This window comes from Scyliorhinus canicula, chromosome 3 (assembly GCF_902713615.1).
Source record: "Scyliorhinus canicula chromosome 3, sScyCan1.1, whole genome shotgun sequence".
Classification (NCBI taxonomy): Eukaryota; Metazoa; Chordata; class Chondrichthyes; order Carcharhiniformes; family Scyliorhinidae; genus Scyliorhinus; species Scyliorhinus canicula.
Window position 1 is genome coordinate 193,757,863 of NC_052148.1, and position 23,858 is coordinate 193,781,720.

At 46.0% G+C, this 23,858-nt stretch overlaps 1 protein-coding gene across 3 annotated transcripts in view; it reads right to left on the reverse strand.

Annotated features, from left to right (window-relative positions):
- The window catches only part of slc10a7 (solute carrier family 10 member 7), a 345,830-nt gene that overhangs the window by 73,482 nt on the left and 248,490 nt on the right, over positions 1–23,858 (reverse strand). For 2 of the 3 annotated variants that reach the window (XM_038791942.1, XM_038791943.1), the window contains one exon: positions 15,615–15,698. In XM_038791942.1, the coding sequence (XP_038647870.1) occupies positions 15,615–15,698 (84 nt within the window). Of the gene's footprint in view, positions 1–4,736; positions 4,973–15,614; positions 15,699–23,858 lie in introns of those variants that run through there. The other variant, XM_038791944.1, reaches the window with a different exon arrangement.

Sequence of the window (23,858 nt, forward strand, 5' to 3'; positions counted from 1 at the left end):
AGCACATTTTCAACTAGATTCAAATTTATCCTTAATCATGGCAAATGCTCTTTGCTAGCTGTCACTGAGATATGTCCATTAAGCTTCCCTCAAATTTGCATCCTCTATTAACATAAATGAATACATGCGATTACTGAGTATTCTTCTCAATCAACAAACAATTTTAAGCTTATCTTGGGAGCTTGAAATATCTGACATCTTATGGAATTTCATAAATGTGGATAATAGAAAGTGATCCGTAGAACATTTTAATATTTAAATAACTAGCATTGTACCACAAGTTTCTAATTAAATTATAACTCATGCTTCAAAATCTAAAGTACATGTGTTGTGGGAGTTTAAATAATTTAATCTCTGAATATCCAATCTAACTATAAATGTGAACTTAAATGGCACTCAAAACTTTTTAGAATATCAGCATGATCACTTATAAGCTAACCAAAATGAAGTAATACAGATTATCAACACAGTTAAAAATGTTGATAAACATTACTCCCCTTGAACTAATAAGGGTTTTAGTTATCTTTTGGACTTTAACAAATGCCAACAATTTACCAAGATACAGTATGCAAAATTGGCTCCAAAGTAACGTTACTATGTGGCATTGAAACTTAGATCAAAGTCGTGAAAAATACCATTCTGGGAATAAATGTCATTCATATCAGAAACATTCAAGGTTTGTGATGAAAATCTTTCAACAATTAAACAAGAATTCTTTTGTGCTGAGTGCAAACATTGTTTCAGATTGCATACGGGTTTTATGCGGCTGCATTACAGTGTACATAGATTTAAGGTTAATACACAGCACAAAGAATACAAAAATAACATCAACAATATTGGTCCAAAACTTCCAGTTGGATTTGGAGTCCCTGATTCCAACTCTGATCAGGATGAAACCTGCATAGGCTGAAAAGGCTTTGACTTCTGATGGAGGAATCTGAAGAACTTTCAGCGCCAGAATCCCCACAAGAAATTAAGCAAATAAGCACCGTCACCGTGCTCCCTTTATATGGCACTAACTATTGTATTCTGGTATGTTTTTATGGCCATAGGTTTCTCAGAGTGAGTGTGTGAGTGAACTGAGTGGAAGGCATGGTGACACAGTGGTTAGCACTGCTACCTCATAGCGCGAGGGACCTGGGTTCCATTCTGGCCTTGGGTGACTGTGTAAAGTTTGCACCTTCTCCCAAAGTCAGCATGGGTTTCCTCCCACATCCAAAGATGTGCAGGATAGGTGGATTGGCCATGATCAATGCATGGGGCAAGTCAGTTAGGGCAGAGGAGTGGGACTAGTTAGAGTGCTCTATTGGCGAGTCAGTGAAGATTCGATGGGCTGACTGACCTCCTTCTGCATTGTAGGGATTCTCTGGATGAAGGAATGATTGAGTGAATGGGTAGGATGCAGCATGTTAGGCTGGTAGGTAGCTGGGAAGGCTGACAGCTCAGTGAGTGGTAGCTGGGTAGAGGGGGTAGGTGCAGTACTCAGGCCAGGTCGGGAGGGACTGTTAGGTTGAGTGTAGTCAGGTCGGGTCAGGTGGTGGGGGGCGGGTGCCAGAAGGGTCGGGTGATCGGGGTTGGTCAGATGGGGATGTGGATCTCGCTGGCTGCATCAACATTTATTGTCCATCCCTAGTTGTCCTTGAGAAGGTGGTGGTGAGATGACTTCTTAAACTGCTGCAGTCACTGAAGTGTAGGTACACCCATGATGCTGTTTGGGAAGTAGTTCCAGGATTTTGACCCAGTGACAGTGAAGGAACGGTGATATATTTCCAAGTCAGGATGGTGAGTGACTTGGAGGGGAACATACTGTGGCGGTGTTCCCTTGCATCTGCTGCCCTTGTCCTACCAGACGGTACTGTGGTGGGTTTGGAAGGTGCTGCCGAAGGACTCTTGGTGAGTTCCTGTAGTGCATCTTGTAGATGGTACACACTGCTGCTAATGTGAACTGGTGTTGGAGGGAGTGAATGTTTGTGGCAGGGGTACCAATCAAGCAGGTTGTTTTGTCCTGGATGGTATCGTATTTCTTGAGTGTTGTTGGAGCGACACTCATCCAGGCAAGTGGAGAATATTCCAACAGACTCCTGACTTGTGCCTTATAGACGTGGACAGGCTTTGGGGAGTCAGATGAGTTACTCGCTGAAGGATTCCTAGCCTCTAACCGTTTCTGGTCATTGGTAACCCCAGGATGCTGATAATAATAATAATCTTTATTATGATAGTGGGGGATTCAGCGATGGTAATGCCACTAAATGTCAAGGGGTGATGGTTCGCTTCTATCTTGTTGAAGATGGCCATTGTCTGGCACTTGTGTGGCTTGAATGTTACTTGCGCTTGTCAGCCCAAGCCTGGATCTTGTCCAGATCTTGTTGCATTTGGTCATGAAGTGCTTCAGTATCTGAGTCATCGAGCAGTCATCAGCAAAAATATCCTCATCTCTGATCTTGTGATGGAAGGAAAGTAATTAATGAAGCAGCTGAAGATGGTCGGACCTCATACACTATCCTGAGGAACTCCTGCAATGACGTCCTGGAACTGAGATGATTGACCTGCATCTTACTTTGTGGCAGATAGGACTCCAACCAGCAGTGGATTTTCCCCGATTCTCAATGACCCCAGTTTTGCGAGGACTTCTTAATACTATGCTTGGTCAAATGCTGCCATGGGGTCAAGGGCAGTCATTCTTACCTCACCTCTGGAATTCAGCTCTTTTTTTCCATGTTTGAACCAAGGCTGTAATGAGGTCAGGAGCTGAGGGACCATGGCAGAATCCAAACTGAGTGTCAGTGAGCAGGCTGTTGGTAAGTAAGTATGGCTTGATAGTGTTGTTGATGACCCCTTTCATCACTTCACTGATGATCGAGAGTAGACTGATGGGGAAGTAATTGGCTGGGTTGGATTTGTCTTGTTTCTTGTGTACAGGAAACACCTAGGCAACTTTCACATTGCCGGGTGGATGCCAGTGTTGTAGCTGCACTGGAACAGCTCGGCTGGGGGCGCAACAAGTTCTGGAGCACGTCTTATACTATTACTAGAATATTATCCAGCTCCATAGCCTTCGCAGTACCCAGTGCCTTCAACCATTTCCTGATATCATGTGGAGTAAATCGAGTTGACTGATGACTACCATCTGTGATGCTGAGGACCTCTGGAAAAGGCCAAGGTGAATCATCCACTTGGCACTTCTGGCTTGATTGTTGCGAGTGCTTCAGCCTGATCTTTTGCCCTGATGTTCTGGGCTCCTCCATCGATGAGGATGGGAATATTTGTGTAGCCTCCTCCTGCAGTGACATGTTTAACTGTTGTTGCTCGTTCTGGTGAGTGTGCTTTACACTCAATTGGCTCTGTTTTATTCCTTAGTCTAGAGTCGCCAGGAATCCTTATGATACCGCCACGAGGTTCAAGTTCAAATCAATGACTCAATTCACCAGTTAGCAAGGTTCAATCAAATACGTTTATTATTTACACAGTAATTTCGATACTCATGCAACTAATACTAACGGACTAAACTATTCCTACCACTATTAGCCAATACTTATCTTCGATAAGGGAACCCACTGGATCAGGGAACAATGGCCTCTTGTTCTGTCCTGAGACTGCAGGCTTCCCAGTTGGTACGGGCTATCGTAGCGAGCGTTGGTTGGACACTTACTTGTCGGTGTAGCTGTTGGCCAGGCCTCTCCTTCTCACGGTCAAGTTCTTAGAGAGCTGCTGCAAAGGTGTTCTGCTGGGAGGGCTGGCTAAGAGAGCGAACTAAACTTTGGAACTGACTTTTATAGGTCCCAGGGGCTTCGCGCCATTTTGGGCGGACCCCGATCCTACTGTCAATCGATTGGGTCTCATCCCAATCGATTGGTACGAATCCCCCAATACTGAGGCTGTCCCTCGATCGCAGGGCAGTTCTTCCTAACTGGTTTGTTTCCTTTTGTTTCAGACCCCGTTGGCGCCGGGAAGTCTGACCTGCCATAGAATGTCCCAATTGTAGCTAATCGTTGCATCCATTGTTCCCGGGGATCACTTCATTAATATGCAAACTGCTGGTTTTGGTGCTGTCTGCTTTCTTTCCAGCCAGAATACACACTTCTGCAAACTGCTTGTCTCTTTATAATTGTCCAGTTTTCCCTGCAACCTTTGCGTTCTTCCATTTTGAGTGGGGAAGTGGCCAACCCAGGTAGCTACACTCCCTCCTTGTGATCCTAACGCGAAATCGTGAAGGATCACACAACTACGGTGTCTTCGTTCCCTGACCTCAGCGAGTTCCATGGTCTCTACACTGTCCTTAACTATGCAGAAAAGTTTTACCTTACAATCTCTATTTGACGCTATCATAAGGGGACATGCACTACAAAACAACAAACTGGAACCTCTAACTATCTGAAATAAACTACACTCACTGAAAACATACAAGCATATAAACTTCCTAACAGTATAAATGATAGTAACATTCACATTTCACTTTCTCTGACTCGGCAGTCGAGCTCAGAGTTAAACATCTTTACACAAAAACACATATCCTTATTGACAAATGACACGGAAAATTCTTTATTGCATTTCGAGGGGTTCGGGGGACTGGTGGAAACCGAAGATGGGGGATCTCATCCTATATACCGCCCAGGTACGAGAGCGGTAGGCTCTCTTTCGCCATTTCCTCATCCGAAGGGTCTGCACTATGATGCAGATTACTGCTATCGCCAAAAGTGATTCCACTACGTATGACAAGGAGTACCAAGCCATAAATTTGGTACACCACGTCGGGTTACTGCTGCTTGTTACTGGGCTTTGAGTGGTCTGTGGAAGTGAAACATTAACGGCCGGTGGAGTGGGGGTAAGGGGGTTCGCATGCAAAAATATACATATGATAACGAAAAATACAGTTGGTGCCGTCATCTTCCTGCTCTGTTCTCTTCACTGATCTCTTTCTTTGCTGTGATCTCGCTCTGATCCTGCTTTGGTCCCTCCTCGGAAAGTCCGAAAGCTATGGGATCAAGCATAGTGTCTGTTAGTGTTCCGCTTAATATCTTGAATTTTAGGATGTCTGTCCTCTTGAGCCAAGTTTCCCTTTATGATTGGTCACTCTCTGTGACTCCCTCATTTTTTTTTGTTCAAAACGAATTTAGGACCAGACATATACTTAAATACTGTACCACTGCGAGCAGTCTCGCAGGCTTTGCGATTTACCATTCCAATGTTCCTGGATGTAAATAGCATGGGGAGTTGGCAACCAAAGGGCTACCTAAAATAAAACAAACAAAGCCAAACTTTTAGAACCAAGACTTTCGAAATGAGTTGCATATGGGCCGCGACGGGTAAGATTTGGGTGGAATCCCCGGGTAGGGCATGCTGTGCTGTACCCGAGCTTAGCTGACCAGAGGGGGGTCCTCAGACAGGGCGGGTCCTCAATGCCGTTACTCCACTGCCTGAGCGACCTGAAACGAGCGGGCAAGAATGTAGTCATCATGGGGGTTGTCTCTTCCATCCTTCAAACAGAAGAGTAGTTACGAAAATGGAGCTAGCAAGCTCTCAGAGGATTCAACGGATATGCCTGTTGGCTAGGCCACAGACATTTCAGCTGATAAGGCGTCTGGCAAATTCTCCTACCGTGGGCAGCACGGTAGCATGGTGGTTAGCATAAATGCTTCACAGCTCCAGGGTCCCAGGTTCGATTCCTGGCTGGGTCACTGTCTGTGCGGAGTCTGCACGTCCTCCCCGTGTGTGCGTGGGTTTCCTCCGGGTGCTCCGGTTTCCTCCCACAGTCCAAAGATGTGCGGGTTAGGTGGATTGGCCATGCTAAATTGCCCATAGTGTCCTAAAAAGTAAGGTTAATGGGGGGGTTATTGGGTTACGGGTATAGGGTGGATACGTGGGTTTGAGTAGGGTGATCATGGCTCGGCACAACATCGAGGGCCGAAGGGCCTGTTCTGTGCTGTACTGTTCTATGTTCTATGTTTCTGCGGACAAACTTGGCTTTTGGCCGCAGAGCTTTCCGAACTGTAACGAAAACGTGCAAAAACAAAACAAACAAACATGCAACAAACATACTGCAGGTTCTATCAGAAAAGGACACCGTTTATCTCTCAAGCGGTTCCTCTTTTTACATGATCTGGACACCTCGATAATCATCTTCTGCGAACAGGGTCGCAAAGGGGTTGCCGTGCCGGGAGTCAGACGTAATGTCATCCTCTTCACCCAGATCCCATACCCTTGTATGGATCAGGCTCGATAAGGCTGCACTGTGTGACCGTGGGTCTAGCTCGTCATTCCCGACGAGTCAACATGAGTTGTCTTGGTGCCAAATCGTGGTATCTAAGTTGGTATGAACGTTGTCGGGGTCGTCATAGTTGGGCGGTGGGTCTGGGTGTGGGTTTGGTGTTTTAATGTAGGTGATCTCCAAGGGATCACCGGAGTCGGGGTCGTAGTCGCTGTGTGTGTGGTCTGTGGTTTCGGGGCAGTAGAGAGGAGTGCTGTGGCTGTTGTCAGAGTTACTGTCGCTGTCTCTGCTGTGGCAGCTTGTGGGCGTCGGGGCGGAGTCTAAAGGTAATGGGCGGAGTTGAGGTTGAGTCCGCGGAGGTGCTGGTCTGTGAGGGGGAGGGTGGAAATGCGTCTCTTGGGGGCGGGGTGTGGAGGTCTGCTGCGTCAAGCATGACGTGATGTGTGTGGTTGGACTGTGTTCCAAATGCCTTTAACTGGTTGATATGGAACCAGGCAGTCTTCCCATTGGGGTATTTTATTTTGTAAACGGAAGGGCTAACTTTATCTGCAATGGAGTAGGGGCCAGAGTATTTGGGTGAGAGGAATGTACTGGGATTGTAGACAGAGAGCATAACTTGCTGCCCTACTGCAAACTCAGTGGCGTGTACCGTCTTGTCAAAACAGGCCTTGCTCGGTTTCCTTCTGGTGCCTAACTTTACCGCAGCTGCCAGCTGAGCCGATTTAATATTTTCTACCATTTGTTTGACTGCCTTCTCGTGTGTGAGGGGCGTCAATTCTGGGGTGGTCAAATCGATCCCTAACAAATACTCTGTTCCTTTCCTGGGGCGTCCGGTCATGAGCGTGTGTGATGTGAAACCTGCAGAACTTGAAACAGTATTCCTTAAAAACATACGCGCGAATGGGAGTACCGAATCCCAAGTCGTGTTATTTTGCTGGACCATCTTTCTAAGGGTTGATTTTAGAGTCCGATTCATGCGCTCCACGATACCACTCGACTGAGGGTGGTACGCGATGTGGAATTTTTGCGACATGCCGAATATGGTTAGGACGTTCTTCATGACCCGTCCTGTGAAATGAGATCCTTGGTCCGACTCAATACTTCTGGGGAGTCCCCATCTAGTAAAGATGTGGTGTGTCAGGATCTTTGCTGTCGTTTTAGCTGTATTAGTTCGAGACGGGAATGCCTCTACCCATTTTGTGAATGTATCAATCACTACCAAAACGTATTAATAGCCATTCCTGCACGGGGGCAATGGACCTATAAAATCGATCAGGAGGTTAGTCCAGGGGCCATTAACGGGGCGCGTGTGGTTAAGCTGTGCCTTCTTTGAATACTGCTCCGGGTTATTCTGTGCACAAATTAGACAATTTTCAATGTAATGCGTTACATCTTCTTTTAAGTTTGGCCACCAACAGAGCTGTCTCAGGTGGGCTGTGGTGGGGTCTATACCTTGGTATCCATGACTGTCATGGAATAAGCAAATCATTTGATTCCTGTCCTTCTCAGGAACCACATAAAGGTTCCATGCGTGGTTAGGGTGTGTTTAAACTTGTTGTACGGGGCCGCAAACTTTCCTTTCAAAATCTCCCTGAGATTATAAGATAGATAGAAGATAGATAGATAGATAGAAGATAGAACAGTACAGCACAGAACAGGCCCTTCGGCCCTCAATGTTGTGCCGAGCAATGATCACCCTACTTAAACCCACGTAACCCGTATACCTGTAACCCAACAATCCCCCCATTAACCTTACACTACGGGCAATTTAGCATGGCCAATCCACCTAACCCGCACATCTTTGGACTGTGGGAGGAAACCGGAGCACCCGGAGGAAACCCACGCACACACGGGGAGGACGTGCAGACTCCGCACAGACAGTGACCCAGCCGGGAATCGAACCTGGGACCCTGGAGCTGTGAAGCATTGATGCTAACCACCATGCTACCGTGAGGCCCCCTGTTTTTGGGCCTGTACTAAATCCTCAATGTTGGTCTGTGAGACCTGAACTGAACTCTCAGGGGCGCTAGCGGGGGGTGTCCAAAAATGTCCGTGCCTGGAACCTGCTTTTGCCAGTGCGTCGGCTTTCACATTTCCAGGGGGGGGGGAATGACCGATTATGACTTCTAACTTTAACTTCTACCCTTTGCTTTCTCTAGGATGTGGCGAAGCAATGGGGCCGATGGAAGGGGCTTCCCATCTGTGGAAACAAAACCTCTTGTCTTCCACAGGGGTAGAAAATCTGTCAAACTGTTGCAGACGTAAAGGCTATCGGAATAGATGTCTGCCGGGCTGGGGAAAGAATCTGGGTGCGCTCACCATTTAAAACCTGTAATGCGCTCACCATTTAAAACAGTGGATGTACCATCCACATAAATCCTCAGGGGTGCACACGTGTCTGTGTGCGGGGGGCTTTAGGTTGAATTTCCTATGTTCCTGGGGGGCGTCTTTGCAACAAAGGGTCCTGTATTGTGAAGTGAGGATATGATCTCACATTCATGGGGTTTTCGTGGGTATTGGAGGTTATCTGCCAGAAAGGTGTGTGTTTGTCCGTTTCACAGTGATGTCCCGTCCCTGTTAAAGAATGGTCCATCTAGCTGCTCTGATTTGACTAACTGAACCGCCCTTCAGTCGTCCGTCTAATAGAAGCTGTGTGGGGGTGTGTTCGGTCAGAGTCGTTACGGGGTTGAGTCCGGTAATGTACGAAAAGTACTGTACTGCCCAGAATACTGCGAGTAGGTGCCTCTCGCAGGCTGAAAATCCTTGCTCAACTGGGTCTAAAAGTCTGGAGGCATAAGCCACTGGTCGTAGCTGCTCGTGCCGTTCCTGAAGGAGCATGGCCGAGAGGGTCAGATCTGTGCTTGCTACCTCAATTGCATAGGGGGAAAGCGGGTCTGGAACTTGGAGTGCAGGGGTTGCGCTAAGGACTCTTTTTAAATCGTCCACAGCATCCGTGTGCTGCGGAAGCCATTCCCAAGGGGCTCCTATCTTGAGGAGGTCTGAAAGGGGGGCTGCCTTTGTTGCGAACCGTTAATATGGTTCCGACAGTACCCAACCAGTCCTAAAAATGACCGGAGAGCTGAAACATTTTGGGGAAGGGGCAATTTGATGATCGAGTCAATTCTTTTGTACTCGATCTCGCATTGCCGTGCATGATGATCGTACCCAAATACATCACTGTACTCTCCAATATTTGGGCCTTTCTGGGGTTCACTTTACATCCAATTGTTTTAGAAATTGTAGGAGTGCAGACAGAAGCGTGATGTGCTGTGCCTTGGTGTCTGTCTGCAGTAGTAGGTCGTCCACATACTGGACCAGACATTTGGGTTGGGAAAATTTTGATAATCCATTTGGCAGCTGTCGGTGGAAAATGGAGGGGGAATTGTGGAATCCTTGTGGAAGGCATGTCCACATGTACTGCTGTCCCTTAAAAGTGAATGCGAATTTGTACTGGCACGCCTTCGCCAATGGGATGGACCAGAAGCCGTTGCTAATGTCCAAAACCGTAAAGAATCGTGAATTGAGTCCCTGCTTGAGCATGGTCTTGGGACTTGTTGCTACCGTGGGGGCTACTGCGGGGGTGACTTTATTGAGTTCCCGATAATCGATGGTCAGTCGCCATGATCCATCGGGCTTCCTCATTGGCCAAATCGGGACATTATTAGTTGAGGCTACTGATCGGAGTACGCCCTGCTCTAATAAGCTCTCTATTACTTTTGAGATTTCTCCCTTTGCTTCCTGGGGAAATCTGCATTTTCATTGTGGTCTAGGGTCAGGTCCTGTAATTTGAACCGATCCAGTCATTCTGCCGCAGTCGGCCTGTGACTGGCAAATAATGCTGATCTGCTGTCTTTCAAAACTGCCCTAACCTGTTTGTCCGTGCTGAGCGTGGTCGGATCCAAGCAATACTCTCCTACTGTGCTAATCCTGTTTTCATACTCACCTACTGTGAGCGTTGCGGGGGCTCTTTCTGATCCTGCCATTCGCCAGACACACTGATTGACTGGGTTGAACGACAGGCTGTGTGCATTCATAAAATCTATGCCTAGTATGTGTTCTGCTGTGTGGGGCAAATCTACTAAAACAATGGGATGTCTGGTGGTAATGGTCCCTAGCTGAATGGGTACAGGGGCTGTAATGTGTCCCTGCTGTGAGTGGCCTGTAAAGCCGCTGAGTGTGATTGTGGCTGTAGTGGGCCACGTGTCCTTTTGGTACATAGTGGAGGAATTTATGGTCGTGCGGGACCCTCCTGTGTCCCAGAGTAATTCTATGGGCTGTCCCCGGATCTTTGCTGTGACTACCGGTCATCCGGACCTGTCCCAAAGGATGTCACAGACCCAAGTGGGGGAGCCCGAACACCGTCAGTCCGTTCCGTCCACATTGGTCTGTCCTGAATGAGTCCCTATACTGTGAATGGGCTTTGCTCTATTTCTGTTCAGAGTGTCTGTCTGTTGGCCTCTCTGAGATTTCTGAGGGGCTTTGCATTCTCTTGCAAAATGTCCTAACTGTCCACAGTTAAAACATTCTTGCGGCTTCAGTGGGGGGTTGTTCTTTCCTTCATTCACCCAGGCGGGGTTTTGGTGTGCTCTCACTGCCTGAATATCAGCCTCTGCCTGCTGATCTTCGGGTTTCCTAACTGTGGGCTTACTCTGTACAGATTGCTCCCAAGCGCGGGACAACCTTTTTAGTACCCATTTCTCATTATGTGCGTCTTCCGATGGGTCATAATTCGCACACGCTTTCTGTCCAGCCGCTGTGGCATGGGAGATAAAGATGCGGGTCCATTTAGCCATGTTGTCTGGGGTTAGATGGGCGCGATCTAAGTTCCCAAATACTGCCGTGAAATGTATCCACAGCCTTCCTGCAAACGCTGTGGGGTGCTCGGTTTTCTTTTGCCTGCACTTGTTTAGGCCTTCTACGGGGTCACCTCTATTATACCCGATTGCATCGAGGATCGATGTATGCATCTCTTCTAGGGTGCCTCCTCCACCGTTCTGTGGGTCTGGAAGGGCTGCTACCACTGAAGGTTCTAAACTTAAAACGGTGAGCTTCACCTGCTCACGTTCATCCAGGACGTACATGGTCGCCTGTTGCTTTACTCTCGCGAAGAATAGGTGGGGGTCTGCGGTGGGGAGGAACGGTGTGATTTTGTCGCATGCGTCCCATAATTGGGTCACGGTTAAGGGGGTGGTATAAGTGAAATCTGGTGAGCCGTCTGCGGATGCTTTGCGTTGGGTGGTGACTGGATTCATGGGTGCTGGTGCTATCTGCTCTGTGGGGGGTTAGGGTGCTTTCCTCTTCTGCGGTTTCTCTTGCGCACATGTTCCCTGAACGTATCTCCGTGCTGTTTCATTTAATTCCTGCCAATCGGGGGCGTTTTCCTCATCTAATTGTGTCCCAAAGGTGCTTTGGAACCCATTCTGTACAGAAAGCAGAGATTGCAGTTCCGCAATCTGCTTCTGGCATTTTGCGTGGTCCACGGAGCTTTGTCTCTGCTCTGTGGTGGCAGCATGGAGTGCTCTTAAAGCTGCCTTCAGGTCGCTGCATTGCTTCTGCAATGCCTCTACCTGCTTCTTGGTTTCCTCTCTTATCAAGACTGCGCGCTGCATATTCGTACTGTGTTTGGGAGTTGCTTAAGTGCGCCAAACAAGACTGGTGTGCCCTCTTGGCATCATCCACTTCTACATCTTTTTCTGCAAGCCTCCGTCTCTATTCGATATTCTCTCTCTCTACATCGAGAGATGTAGCACGGTAGCATGGTGGTTAGCACAAATGCTTCACAGCTCCAGGGTCCCAGGTTCGATTCCCGGCTGGGTCACTGTCTGTGTGGAGTCTGCACGTCCTCCCCGTGTGTGCGTGGATTTCCTCCGGGTGCTCCGGTTTCCTCCCACAGTCCAAAGATGTGCGGGTTAGGTGGATTGGCCATGCTAAATTGCCCGTAGTGTCCTAATAGTAACAGTAAGAAGTCTTACAACACCAGGTTAAAGTCCAACAGGTTTGTTTCAAACACGAGCTTTCGGAGCACGGCTCCTTCTTCAGGTGAATGGAAAGGCTTGTTCCAGAAATGTTTATATAGACACAGTCAGAGATGCCCCGGAATGCGAGCACCTGCAGGCAATCAAATCATCAAAGATGCAGAGAGAGAGGTAACTCCAGGTTAAAGAGGTAAGGTTAATAGTAAGGATAAGGGGGGGGTGGGGGGGGCGGGGGGAGTTGTTGGGTTACGGGTATAGGGTGGATACATGGGTTTGAGTAGGGTGATCATTGCTCGGCACAACATCAAGGGCCGAAGGGCCTGTTCTGCGCTGTACTGTTCTATGTTCTATGGCTGACGTCCACTTTACTCATTCTATTTCTTTCCTCTAAATCTGCGCGGAGCGTCCTGACGACCTCCTCTGTGCCTCGCAATTGTGCCAAACAGGACACGATTGCCATCGGCTTACGTGCTTTACTCAAACTCTTTTTATGGATCTCACACAGGTTCTCCCACCAAGTATGTCCTATACTCCCGGGACCCGTTTCCTCATTCGAACAGAATTCGCTCCAAAGGGGCCATCCTTTCCCTTTGAGGTATTTTCTGATCTCCAGTTCCCAAACAGGACACTGTCCTACTCTGCTGCTGGTCGCTGCGACCACGAATTCCTGGGGGTGCATGAGGCATTCCATTACCTGCATGGCCATCTCTCCTATCTTAATGCTCTCTCTTAAATTTAGAACAAGGGATGCTAAGGCGGTGTTATAAAATACGGGTACGGCTTTCGCTAATTTCCGAAGTATAAACTCCCGACAGTTTTTTCGCAACAAATCTCTCGGATTTACCTTATATCCCTGTTAGTTACGCATGCAAAAACACACTTCCGAATTGTGAGGATTGATGTGAACTACTTGAACACTTGTGGTTTTTACTTTTTCCCAATTGGATTTCTGATTCAAATTGGTGGGTTCTCTCGGAGTGGGGGTGCCACTTCTAGTCGAGTCCTGGCGGAGTCGCCACTAAATGTTGCTCGTTCTGGTGAGTGTGCTTAACACTCAATTGGCTCTGTTTTATTCCTTAACTCTAGAGTCGCCAGGTATCCTTATGATACCGCCACGAGGTTCAAGTTCAAATCAATGACTCAATACACCAGTTAGCAAGGTTCAATCAAACACGTTTATTATTTACACAGTAAATCGATATTCACGCAACTAATACTAACGGACTACCACTATAAGCCAATACTTATCTTCGATAAGGGAACCCACTGGATCAGGGAACAATGGCCTCTTGTTCTGTCCTGAGACTGCAGGCTTCCCAGTTGGTACGGGCTAAGGGGTCAGCAGTGTCTATTCTTGTAGCGAGCGTTGGTTGGACACTTACTTGTCGGTGTAGCTGTTGGCCAGGCCTCTCCTTCGCACGGTCAAGTTCTTAGAGAGCTGCTGCACAGGTGTTCTGCTGGGAGGGCTGGCTAAGAGAGCGAACTAAACTTGGGACCTGACTTTTATAAGTCCCAGGGGTTTCATGCCCTTTTGGGCGGACCCCGATTCTATTGTCAATCGATTGGGTCTCATCCCAATCGATTGGTACGAATCCCCCAATACTGAGGCTGTCCCTCGATCGCGGGGCGGTTCTTCCTAACTGGTTTGTTTCCTTTTGTTTCAGACCCAGTTGGCGCTGGGAAGTCTGACCTGCCATAGAATGTGCCAATTGTAGCTAATCGTTGCATCCATTGTTCCCGGGGATCGCTTCATTAATATGCAAACTGCTGGTTTTGGTGCTGTCTGCTTTCTTTCCAGCCAGAATACACACTTCTGCAAACTGCTTGTCTCTTTATAATTGTCCAGTTTTCCCTGCAACCTTTGCGTTCTTCCATTTTGTGTGGGAAAGTGGCCAACCCAGGTGGCTACACTGTCCACCACCATTCACAACTGGATATGGCAAGACTGCAGAGGTTAGACCTGATCTGTTAGTTGTGAAATTATTTGGCTCTGCACTTTCCCACTGAGACAGAAAGGACACATCCAGAGTGAGACACACTGAAGATTACGAGGTGTGCGAGTCATCCCAGCCAACTCAGCCTATTTAAGAAGGGGATTTGAAGCTCACTCCCAGTGAGACAGAGAGGACACTTCCAGAGTGAGACACATCAAAGAGTGAGTTTGGGAGCTGGGAATTCGAAGCTAGGTGGAAATGCGAGACTGGGTGGGAAGATGTGCTTTTTATCCCTTGATTTGTTACACACAAATTTCCCGAGTGGCCTTGCCCTGCTGCAAGTGACTACAAGAGAGAGCTGATTGGTGAGTAGCTGGTAAGGTTTGAAAGTCTTTCACATCAGGAGTGGAGCTGAGCGGGAGAAATCAATTCAAGAAGGCAGCTTGCCATCATCTTCTAATGGGCAATTAGAAATGGGCAATAAAAATGCTGGCTTAGCCAGCAATGCCCACATTCCTTGAAAGAACAAAAAAACATCCACCATTAATCTCAACAATAATTTGAGTGGAAAATCTAGCCCAAAATTGCTTTGTCAGTGTTAAATGCTTTGAGACATTAGCAGGATAACGCATTGAATGTTACATGGTATAAAACTTTTATCATGAAACATTCTCTGAAGGATTGAAGATAGGAAATTTGCTGCTTTACAATTAATTAAATTATAAGTGATTTTGGCAATCATGTATCACTTCAGTAGAACAGGAGACTATTTTCTATTTTTAATCTTTAGTTTACATTCTCTGAATTACATTTTGAGTGGCATACCTTATGATAAGAATTGAAAGTAAGGCAAATTGTATATCCGACAATTTGTCCTTCTCGAGGACAATTAGCAATGGGTAATAAATGCTGGTCTTGCTAGCACCACCCACATCCCATGAAAGAATAAAAAAACACATTGACTCATAGAAGTGTTTTTCATAAGCAAATAAGGCACCATAATGACATTCTAAACTACCAGTGTACCAATATTTTCTTATTTAAATCACAACCAAAACAACCAAAGTGAAACCAAGCACCAAGTTATGACATTATGTTAACAACATATTAAATATATTTTGTGATGTTGCATCATGTTTCAGCTGTTATACTTTAAACTTTATATTTATTAAAATAGTTGCCTTAATATTTAAAATTATATACTTTGTCAATTCAAAATGTAACCATGTATATAAAAAAGCTTACCATGACGTAAAGCTCAACTTTCTGGTGTTACATCAGGTGCTGGATTTCTTTGTGCTGAAATTGGTTTACACTATGACTTATTGATGCTCTCTAAACAACGTTTATGCAAAAATGAAGTTTCTTCTCTGATCTGGGGTTTGATTTTTGCTTGATCTGCTTACACTTCATATCAGATTCAGAGAAACTACTGCTATCACTATCAGATAAACTGTCACACAAGGAAACTGATTTAAAAAAAACAGTAATTTTGCTTACCTGTCCTACAATGAGTGGAACTACTACAGTCATGAATAGCTGTGAGAAAATTGAAGTAAATGGCACTGAAGAGGAAGACCCGAGCTGCAAAAACCCAAATCAGAAAAAGTGAAAAAACTAATTAAAACATTTTCTACCTTCAATATTCATATCTACACATACCATGTTCAACTAAAAAGCAAAATGATTTCACAACCACTAATTTTTTGATAGAAATTATTTGATCGTCATTATGCAATAAGAGTTAAATTTACACGCTTATGGAACAGATTCACTTAAAAGTTATGCAATAAACAAGGAGCATTAATAAAAACAACCTGACAGTGTTTATAAAATTGCAGCAATCATTCCAGCATCACAATTAAGTACATAATCCAAATAGCAACTTTCCTGATTACTGCCAGACTCCACCAATTAACATTAAATTGATTATACACTTTGGTTATTTTTCAGAATAGGACATTTTATATAGGCTGTAAACTGTATCCTGCAAAGTCTGCAGGTAATAAGTTCCATTGTGTTATCACTCATTTATCACTCAGTACATTGTCAGTCACGGTAATTTTTTCTTTAAAACAGTCCTGAATTTTTGATTTTCTCCTTTATATAGAATGGAGTTTTAATCAATTATAGTACAAGTCTCTGCACACATTTCGGTTAGATGAAAAAAGTAGATCATCATCAGGGATCCAAGTCCTTAGTGAAAAATATAACAGGTGCATACTTGATGAATTTTTAACTATTATTATTTTTCACAAGGACCATACTCTAATCTCAGTTCAGGAACATTGGAACTTCATAGTTACATTTAGAGTTGCATTTCTGATGCAACTCATTTAATTTGCAATCAACAGACAATTGTATAGTTACTATTTTTTTTAATGGCTAGAGTTTAATTCTAAACTTGAATTAATTTTCACCAGAAAAAATGGTGACAATCTGAACTTTAAGAAAATGAATGTGTAAATTGCGATTAGAGTTTTTAAATACCATTGAATCCACAAATTTACAAAACTGAAATGAGCAAGAGAAACCTAACAAGATGAGAGCAGCTGACATTTACCATTGCACAATAACTACTGATTCCTTTAATCAGCCTAAAGATTTGGAGCATTTAACAATGGTGGGATTCTCGTGAAGAAAATTTGTTCGAAACATCATTACGATCTATTGCTTTTTAGGTTTCAGTCATTGAAAACTGTTTTTCTAATGACAGGGTGGGTAGGGTGTCGTTGTTTCGGGTGAATGCCCCTCTGTAATTGGCCTGTAAGTGTGAATTGGCATTCAGAAAGACTGGTAGACACACCAACCGGTTGATTCAAATTAAAACATGCAAACATTTTTAAGCATGCCACACGTAAAATTATATAGTAATATAGTGCAGATTGAAATAGTTTCACAGATTTAAAACAAATGACCAAAACTGTGTTCACTTTACCTTTAATCATAAAAACAGTAAAATTACTTTGAAAAGAATAAACAATAGTAATGCCTGTTCAAAAGAAAGAGCAAAATAAAACATGATAAAAGCAAGCCGACATCCCGTTAATACACTTGTTAAAATAGTTGCTATGTTGTTTTCTATCTAAATCTATTGTTTGCTCTCAATGGGCGTTCCCACACTGTCTGCATCATAAGGGGGTGGGGCTGCACTCTTTCTGCACCACGCTGGAGCCTGCCGAAGGGAAAGGAAGGTTCCTCGTAACACCGGAGCGCAGGTAAGTGCACACATTTCTATTCTTAAATCAGCAGCCCATGGCTTCCCGCCGCAAACAGGAAGGTGCGGTCCATTGTGTTCCAAAAACAGAACTTCCTGGCACTGATTGCCACATTTTACTGAATCTGGCATTTGGTATATTATTGTTAAATTCACAAAAAATATCATATACAATTATGTAGCATCTATAGAGAAAGAACCAATGAACGCTTCAAGGGTGCTGCCTGAACTACTGAGGATTTCAAGCATTTTGTTTCTTTTTCATACTACCAGAATCTGCAGTGGTTTGCCTTAGTATACAACAACATATACGGTTTTTCATTAAATGGGACTGTAAACTAATAAACTGGCATCCCATCCATAGATTGCAAATCCATTGTTAAATACACAACATTTTCGAGGAACTCGCAGGATTCATGTACAAATGAATTTAAGATCATGATAATTTTCGATTCACTATACTGGCATGATGTGAGCTTTGGCTTATGTTTGTACTTCCTAAAAGACAATATAAATGAAATCTATTCTCCAGCATTTCTCGATAATTATATACGATGGAAGTTAGAGACATATTAGTGCATAATGTATAATTTTTGTGCGTAAGTTTTCTCAGCATCAGTATTTTAAATGTAATTTAGCAATATTCTTATCATTCTAAATAGAATTTTAACAGCATTCACCTCTCAGGAGAGCCAGGTTAGAGTCTGAAATTAGCTACTATTTAATATAATTAATTTATGAAAACATTGCTATTTTACGTTATTCCATGACCAGTATTGGTGCAGAGGCAAAGCACTGAATACAGAAAGGAAGTGCATTGCTGAAATTTGATAGAAATATAGGGGTGATTCAACTGCTTTTCTTGCACAGAATCACTGCTGTTGTGTCAAGAGAAGCAGCAGCGCTTCCTCGACTTCAATGTCACGATCACAAACAAATTCACACCAATCCAATAGTGTCATTTTAGGACTCGCCTTTGGGCCATTGCTAGCAAGGCAAACAGTCCAATATTATTTTATTATCACACGTGAGCTGCCTGTGGACATGCAACAGGTTCTGGCAGAAAGCTGATGTAGAATGAGACAGGAGGTCCAATTTCAGGGAAGCAAACCTCATCTACTGAGTGAATCAACAGTTCAAGGTGTAATGGTAAACCTCATGGGTGTGATCTAACGGGAGAAGCACTAGGTGCGGTAGCAAGCGAGAATTTCATAATAATAATAATTTAACAATAATCTTTATTGTCACATCGCAATGAAGTTACTGTGAAAAGCCCATAGTCGCCACACTCTGGAGCCTGTTCGAGTACACAGAGGGAGAATTTAGAATGTCCAAATTACCTAACAGCACATCTTTCGGGACCAGTGGGAGGAAACCGGAGCACCCGGAGGAAACCCATGCAGACACAGGGAGAATGTGCAGACTCCGCACAGACAGTGACCCAGCCGAGAATCGAACCTGGGACCCTGGCGCTGTGAAGCCACAGTGCTAACTACTGTGCTACCATGCAGGATGCTTCCTGACGGCCGACCCGACGACACAGCGGCCGAATTCTAATGTCAATTAGGTTGATTATAATACCACTTGGGCTTCATGTCAGAAATGTCTGCCCCCCCCAGCTGATTGGCCCGGATCACCCCAGACAGCTCCCCGCTAATGAGGGGGAGCAGCTCTTTAACCGCTCACTCCCAGCAAACGCCAGACAGCACGCAGCCATGCCACAGCGCTGACCAGCCTCATGATTCGGAGATGTGGACCAGGCCCGGCTGTTGGATGCAGTGGAAGAGAGACGAGGCGCCTTAGTTGCCCCAGAGAGGCAGCCAATGCTGCCTGTGAGGAAGTGGCAGTCAGCGTGAGGAGTGTCACAAAGAGGACCGCCACCCAGTGCTGTTAAAAGCTCAATTACCTCTACCGGGCTGGACGTACGAGTTGGCACTGCTCCCCATCTCCCCCAACTAACGCACAGCGGTCAACTGTTCTTCTGAGACCCCCCCCACCCCAACAACGGTGGGTCTCAGGGTAAGAAGGCAGAACAGGGAGACGAGGTACGTGCCACCGGCAAGGGCCCCAGAGGACGCCCACGTGTGGCATCGAAGGCCACACGCAGGCTGCCTCCACCTCTAATGTGCATCACGGTGACACACCTAAGCGTAGCGGCATAACGTGGAGGATTAAGCAGTTTGAGGATCACTGAGAGGGCACGGGGGGCACCATAGGTAGCTAGGGAGAGTTATGGTCACGATTGTTCACCAATAAAACATATTACACCAGAGACATATGAAGGTTCTTGCGCCCTGACAGCAATCAGACAGGAGTCAGACTAAGGCATAGATTGAGGAGCACCAGAGCTCATCTCACAGCAGGTTATCATCACACTCCAATCTTGTATATTTACCCGCTGACACAGTCCCATCATCCTGGAGTGATGTTACACACACCCTTGGAGGGTGGGAATGGCTGGGGGGTGGGGAGGGAGTGAGATGACGGATGAAGCCATGTCCTATGAGAAGCAGGCGAGGATGAAGGCCTCCCTGGTCCTCCGTGCCGGATCCTCGCCACCGCCGCTGGTCTTCCCGGGCTTGTCCGACAGCCCTACCTGGTCCGGCTCCTCCCTGTCTTCCTCCTCAGATGAAGCTGCAAGTTCCTCCTACTCCACCTCCAGCACGTCGCCCAGCTTCTATGGCAGGTTGTGGAGGGTATAGCAGATCACCACAAAGCAGACGACCCTTTGGGAGGTGTACTGCAGAGCACCACCAGAGTGGTTGAGGCGGCAGAACTGCATTTTCAGCAGTCCGATGCACTACTCAGTGACATTCCGGGTGGCCAAATGGGACTCGCTATATCGGGTCTCAGCAAAGGTCTCCAACCTCCGTACTGGAGTCATTAGCCAGGAACTCAGCAGGTACTCTTTTCCCCCCAAGAACCAACCTTCATCCTGGGGTGTCCCTCGAAGTCACTGGGGATTTCCGACTTCCTCAGGATGTAGTCATCGTGCACACATGTGTATGATCTTGAGTAGGTGGTCAATCAGAAGTTCAGGAAGTAGAACCCCTTCCTGTTAATGAAGGGAGTACCCGAACTGCCGAGTGCACGCAAGGCGACATGTGTGCTATATATTACCCCCTGGACATGGGGCATTCCTGATAATGGTGGAAATCCTGCTGCTCGGGCATCTTCCTGGCTTGATCCAGGTCAAAGTTTATTTTGTCGGCTGCCCGGGCAAACAGGACATCTGTCACTTGACGCCCACCTGGAGCGGGTATCCTCCTCCATGTGGTGCCAAGTCCACGAGGACATGGCAGAGGTGCCACACCGTCTCCTTGTTGAGACGGCACTTCCTGCAACACATGCTGTCCAACATTTCCTCAAAGGACCAGCAATGCCTGTACACCTTGGACCGTCGTCGGCTCCCCCTCTGGGTCCCTCACTGGCCTGATGGGCGGCTAGGTCTTCAGAGTGTGTGGCGGGCCCCCTGCTAATGAGCTGCTACCTGGAGCCTCCGCTAACGCTGTTGCTGCCACTGTCTTCCACCCGGCCCCCCCCCCGGCCTGCCACCAGCACCACAGGGCTGATGCTGCAGAGTCCACAATCTCATCCACAATGTGATATCTATAAGGAATCAGAGAGGGTGAGACACTGATAATCAGTTAGGGCTTCCACCCAGGGACCCTTGTCCCCCAACTTTCCCCACCCCTTTATTCCCTGCCATCTCTAAGGGTGCCATTCAATGAGCTGGTTGTGCTGTGGGGGAACCTGACCTGCACATGCAGCCCCAGCCACTGCAGGGGCCCCCAGACACCGTGCCCCAGACTCCAGACACTCATCAGGAACATTACTGCAGCCCCGCTCAGTTTCCCTTCCCGATCCACACACCCCACCCTCTGGTCACAGGGATATCCCCAGTGCTGTAGTGCAGCTCTTGGGTATTTGATGGCTGGCTGCTGCCTCCGTGATGTTGATGCCTCCAGTGTTCAGACAATGTGCCCAGGCCTCACAGTCTGATTGAGATGCGAGGCAGTAACACTCGCCTGCGATATGGCACAGCTATCCGCGGGAGCTGTGAAGTGCTCATGTAACTAACATTGCCAATTCGCTATTAGCAATAGCCTTCAGCTGTGCAGCCAGAGACCGCCACGGTCAGTGGGAGTTAAAGTACCCTGCACCATATTATCACGGACAGGGCTCTGTCCTGGGGGAAAGTTGCCCCTGTTACGGATGTACACAATCCGGGGGGGGGGGGGGGGGGGGGGGGGGGAGGGGGGGTGCTATGTTGGACGTGTGGATGCTGAGCCCCTCACCCCCCCCCAGCCCAGGGGCGACCTCCACCGATGGCTGCCAACCCCTCCCTTAGCCAGGCCCATACCCCCCTGGGATCTCCTCTCACCTCGAGCACTGAGGCAGCACTGTGGCTGATTCCCTGGTCTCGAAGATGGCTACTCAACTCCTCTGATCCCAACAGCAGCCGTTGCGCTAGCCTTTAAATAGGTGTGCTAGGGTGCCTGTGTGACTGCCGCGGGGACCCAGTTAAGTCACCGTTCGATAGGGGTTTTGTTTACGATATGGAGATTGGCCTTAATTGGTGATTATTGGTTTCTTGCTACACTTTGGGGAGTGGGCAAGTTAGATTGGAAACCGATCGGTCCCTGGCGCGGATACCGATTTTGGCGTCTCCCGTGATCTAACCAGCTCGCATGGATCCACACCAGACGCAATGTGCAAACACACCCCATGTGTTTTCTATGCATGCAACAGCATAAATATAATAGAAGCAAATTAGATCTATAACTTTGATTTTGTTTCCCCCCAATGTTAAATGTTTTTAACAAGATCCTGTGTTACAAGTCATAAACTTATCAACAATGTACCCACCCAGAATAGTTTCTATGGCTTCCCATCCAACTATATTCCGATCTGGTTTCAATTTAAAATGAATTGGAAAAAAATATTAAGAAAGCTAAAATACTTAACAAGGATTGACAAGTATTACCTTTTTTTTTACTTATACATGTACGGACTAAGCTTTGAAGAGTATTTGCTACTCTATTCCTGTTGCTGCTATTTTTATTTTTAACTTGTGGAAAAATCCTTGAAATTATTATAGTGTTCTGTATGAATTTTATGTACATTTCCTAGAGAGATAAATTTCCATGTTCACCATTCTGTAATGTTTTCAGTTTTCTACCTTTTTAAACACACAGAGCTCCTGTGAACGAAAACATGTGACCGGATTTTGTGGAGGAGGTCGAAACGTTGAGTCAGGAAACCTCCCGACCCGGTAGGCCCATTTCATTTAAGAGGGTATCATCTTTTAGTTCTGGGAAAATGGGAGCAAATTGAGGCCATTACCTCTGAAAGCAGGCCTGTGGTGGCAATGGATAGGGGCAGATTGATAGACCAGGAAGATGGAATGTCCATCTTTGATTACTGGGATATCAGCTCGGCTTCAAATGATGAATACTGTGGTGATTGTGTATCAGTGTAGATGCAATACAACTGAGCAAGCACTAGAGGGAGCACGGGAGAGCTATAAATACACAGGGACAGGAAGTGAGGACACACTTCACAGAAGGGAGAACTGGGAGCAGGACAAGCAGGGAGCATTTGAGGTAGCTGTAAGTTAAGCTCTGAAGACAGAACAAATTGACAATAAAGCATCTTCTCCAACTTTGAGACTACGAGCTTTATTAAGACACAAGGAACAACACAAATACCAGGCGCAAAACCCTCAATCCCCCAACTACTCCTTGACACCCCCATGTCCCTTCATATCCCTCAAGCACCCTCATAGCCCATGGCCCTTTTATCTCCCATGCCACTTCATGTTCTGCATGTATCCTTCATCGCAACCCTTCTAGTGTCCACTAGAGGCGAGCCTCAAGATTTCTTTGAAATCGACATTTACAAAAAAAAACTCTCACAATTTAATCTCATTCAAATATACTACACTGAAGATACTCTCCTTCACAAAAAGAACATTCCAAAAAAATTTAATTCCCTCAAGTGGTTAATCTGTTATAAAAACAAACAAACATCTATGTCATTAACCACCTCAAAGACAGCTCATGTTTTAATAACTTCTTAAAGTGTCAATCAAAAATGTCTATATGGCCCCTTTCAGGGTGGTTCTGGGCCCATTGAATCATAGCCAAGCATTCATACGGTCTCAGCGGTGACAACAAATCATTACAGCTCATAGAAAATGCAGCCCATTGAAATTGCAAAAGTTGATGGGTAAGATTTTAGGCTACACCAAATGGCCTGTCAATCGAAACAGTTCTAGAATTGATTTTTTTTTTCTAACAGCTGCTGATTTTTTTTATTTTAAAAAGACTCTGGGCATTTAAATCATTTCAGAATATTATACTTGAGGTCCGAATCACTGCAGTAAAACACATCTCACTTGAAACTAAAATAACATTTAAAAAATATTTCAAGGCTTGTCAATGGAAGAACTTCAGGAAGATGACTGAGTTTATTTAGTTCTCTACGTGGGCTGGAATTAGCTCTGAGGATGTCTCCTCTGAGAA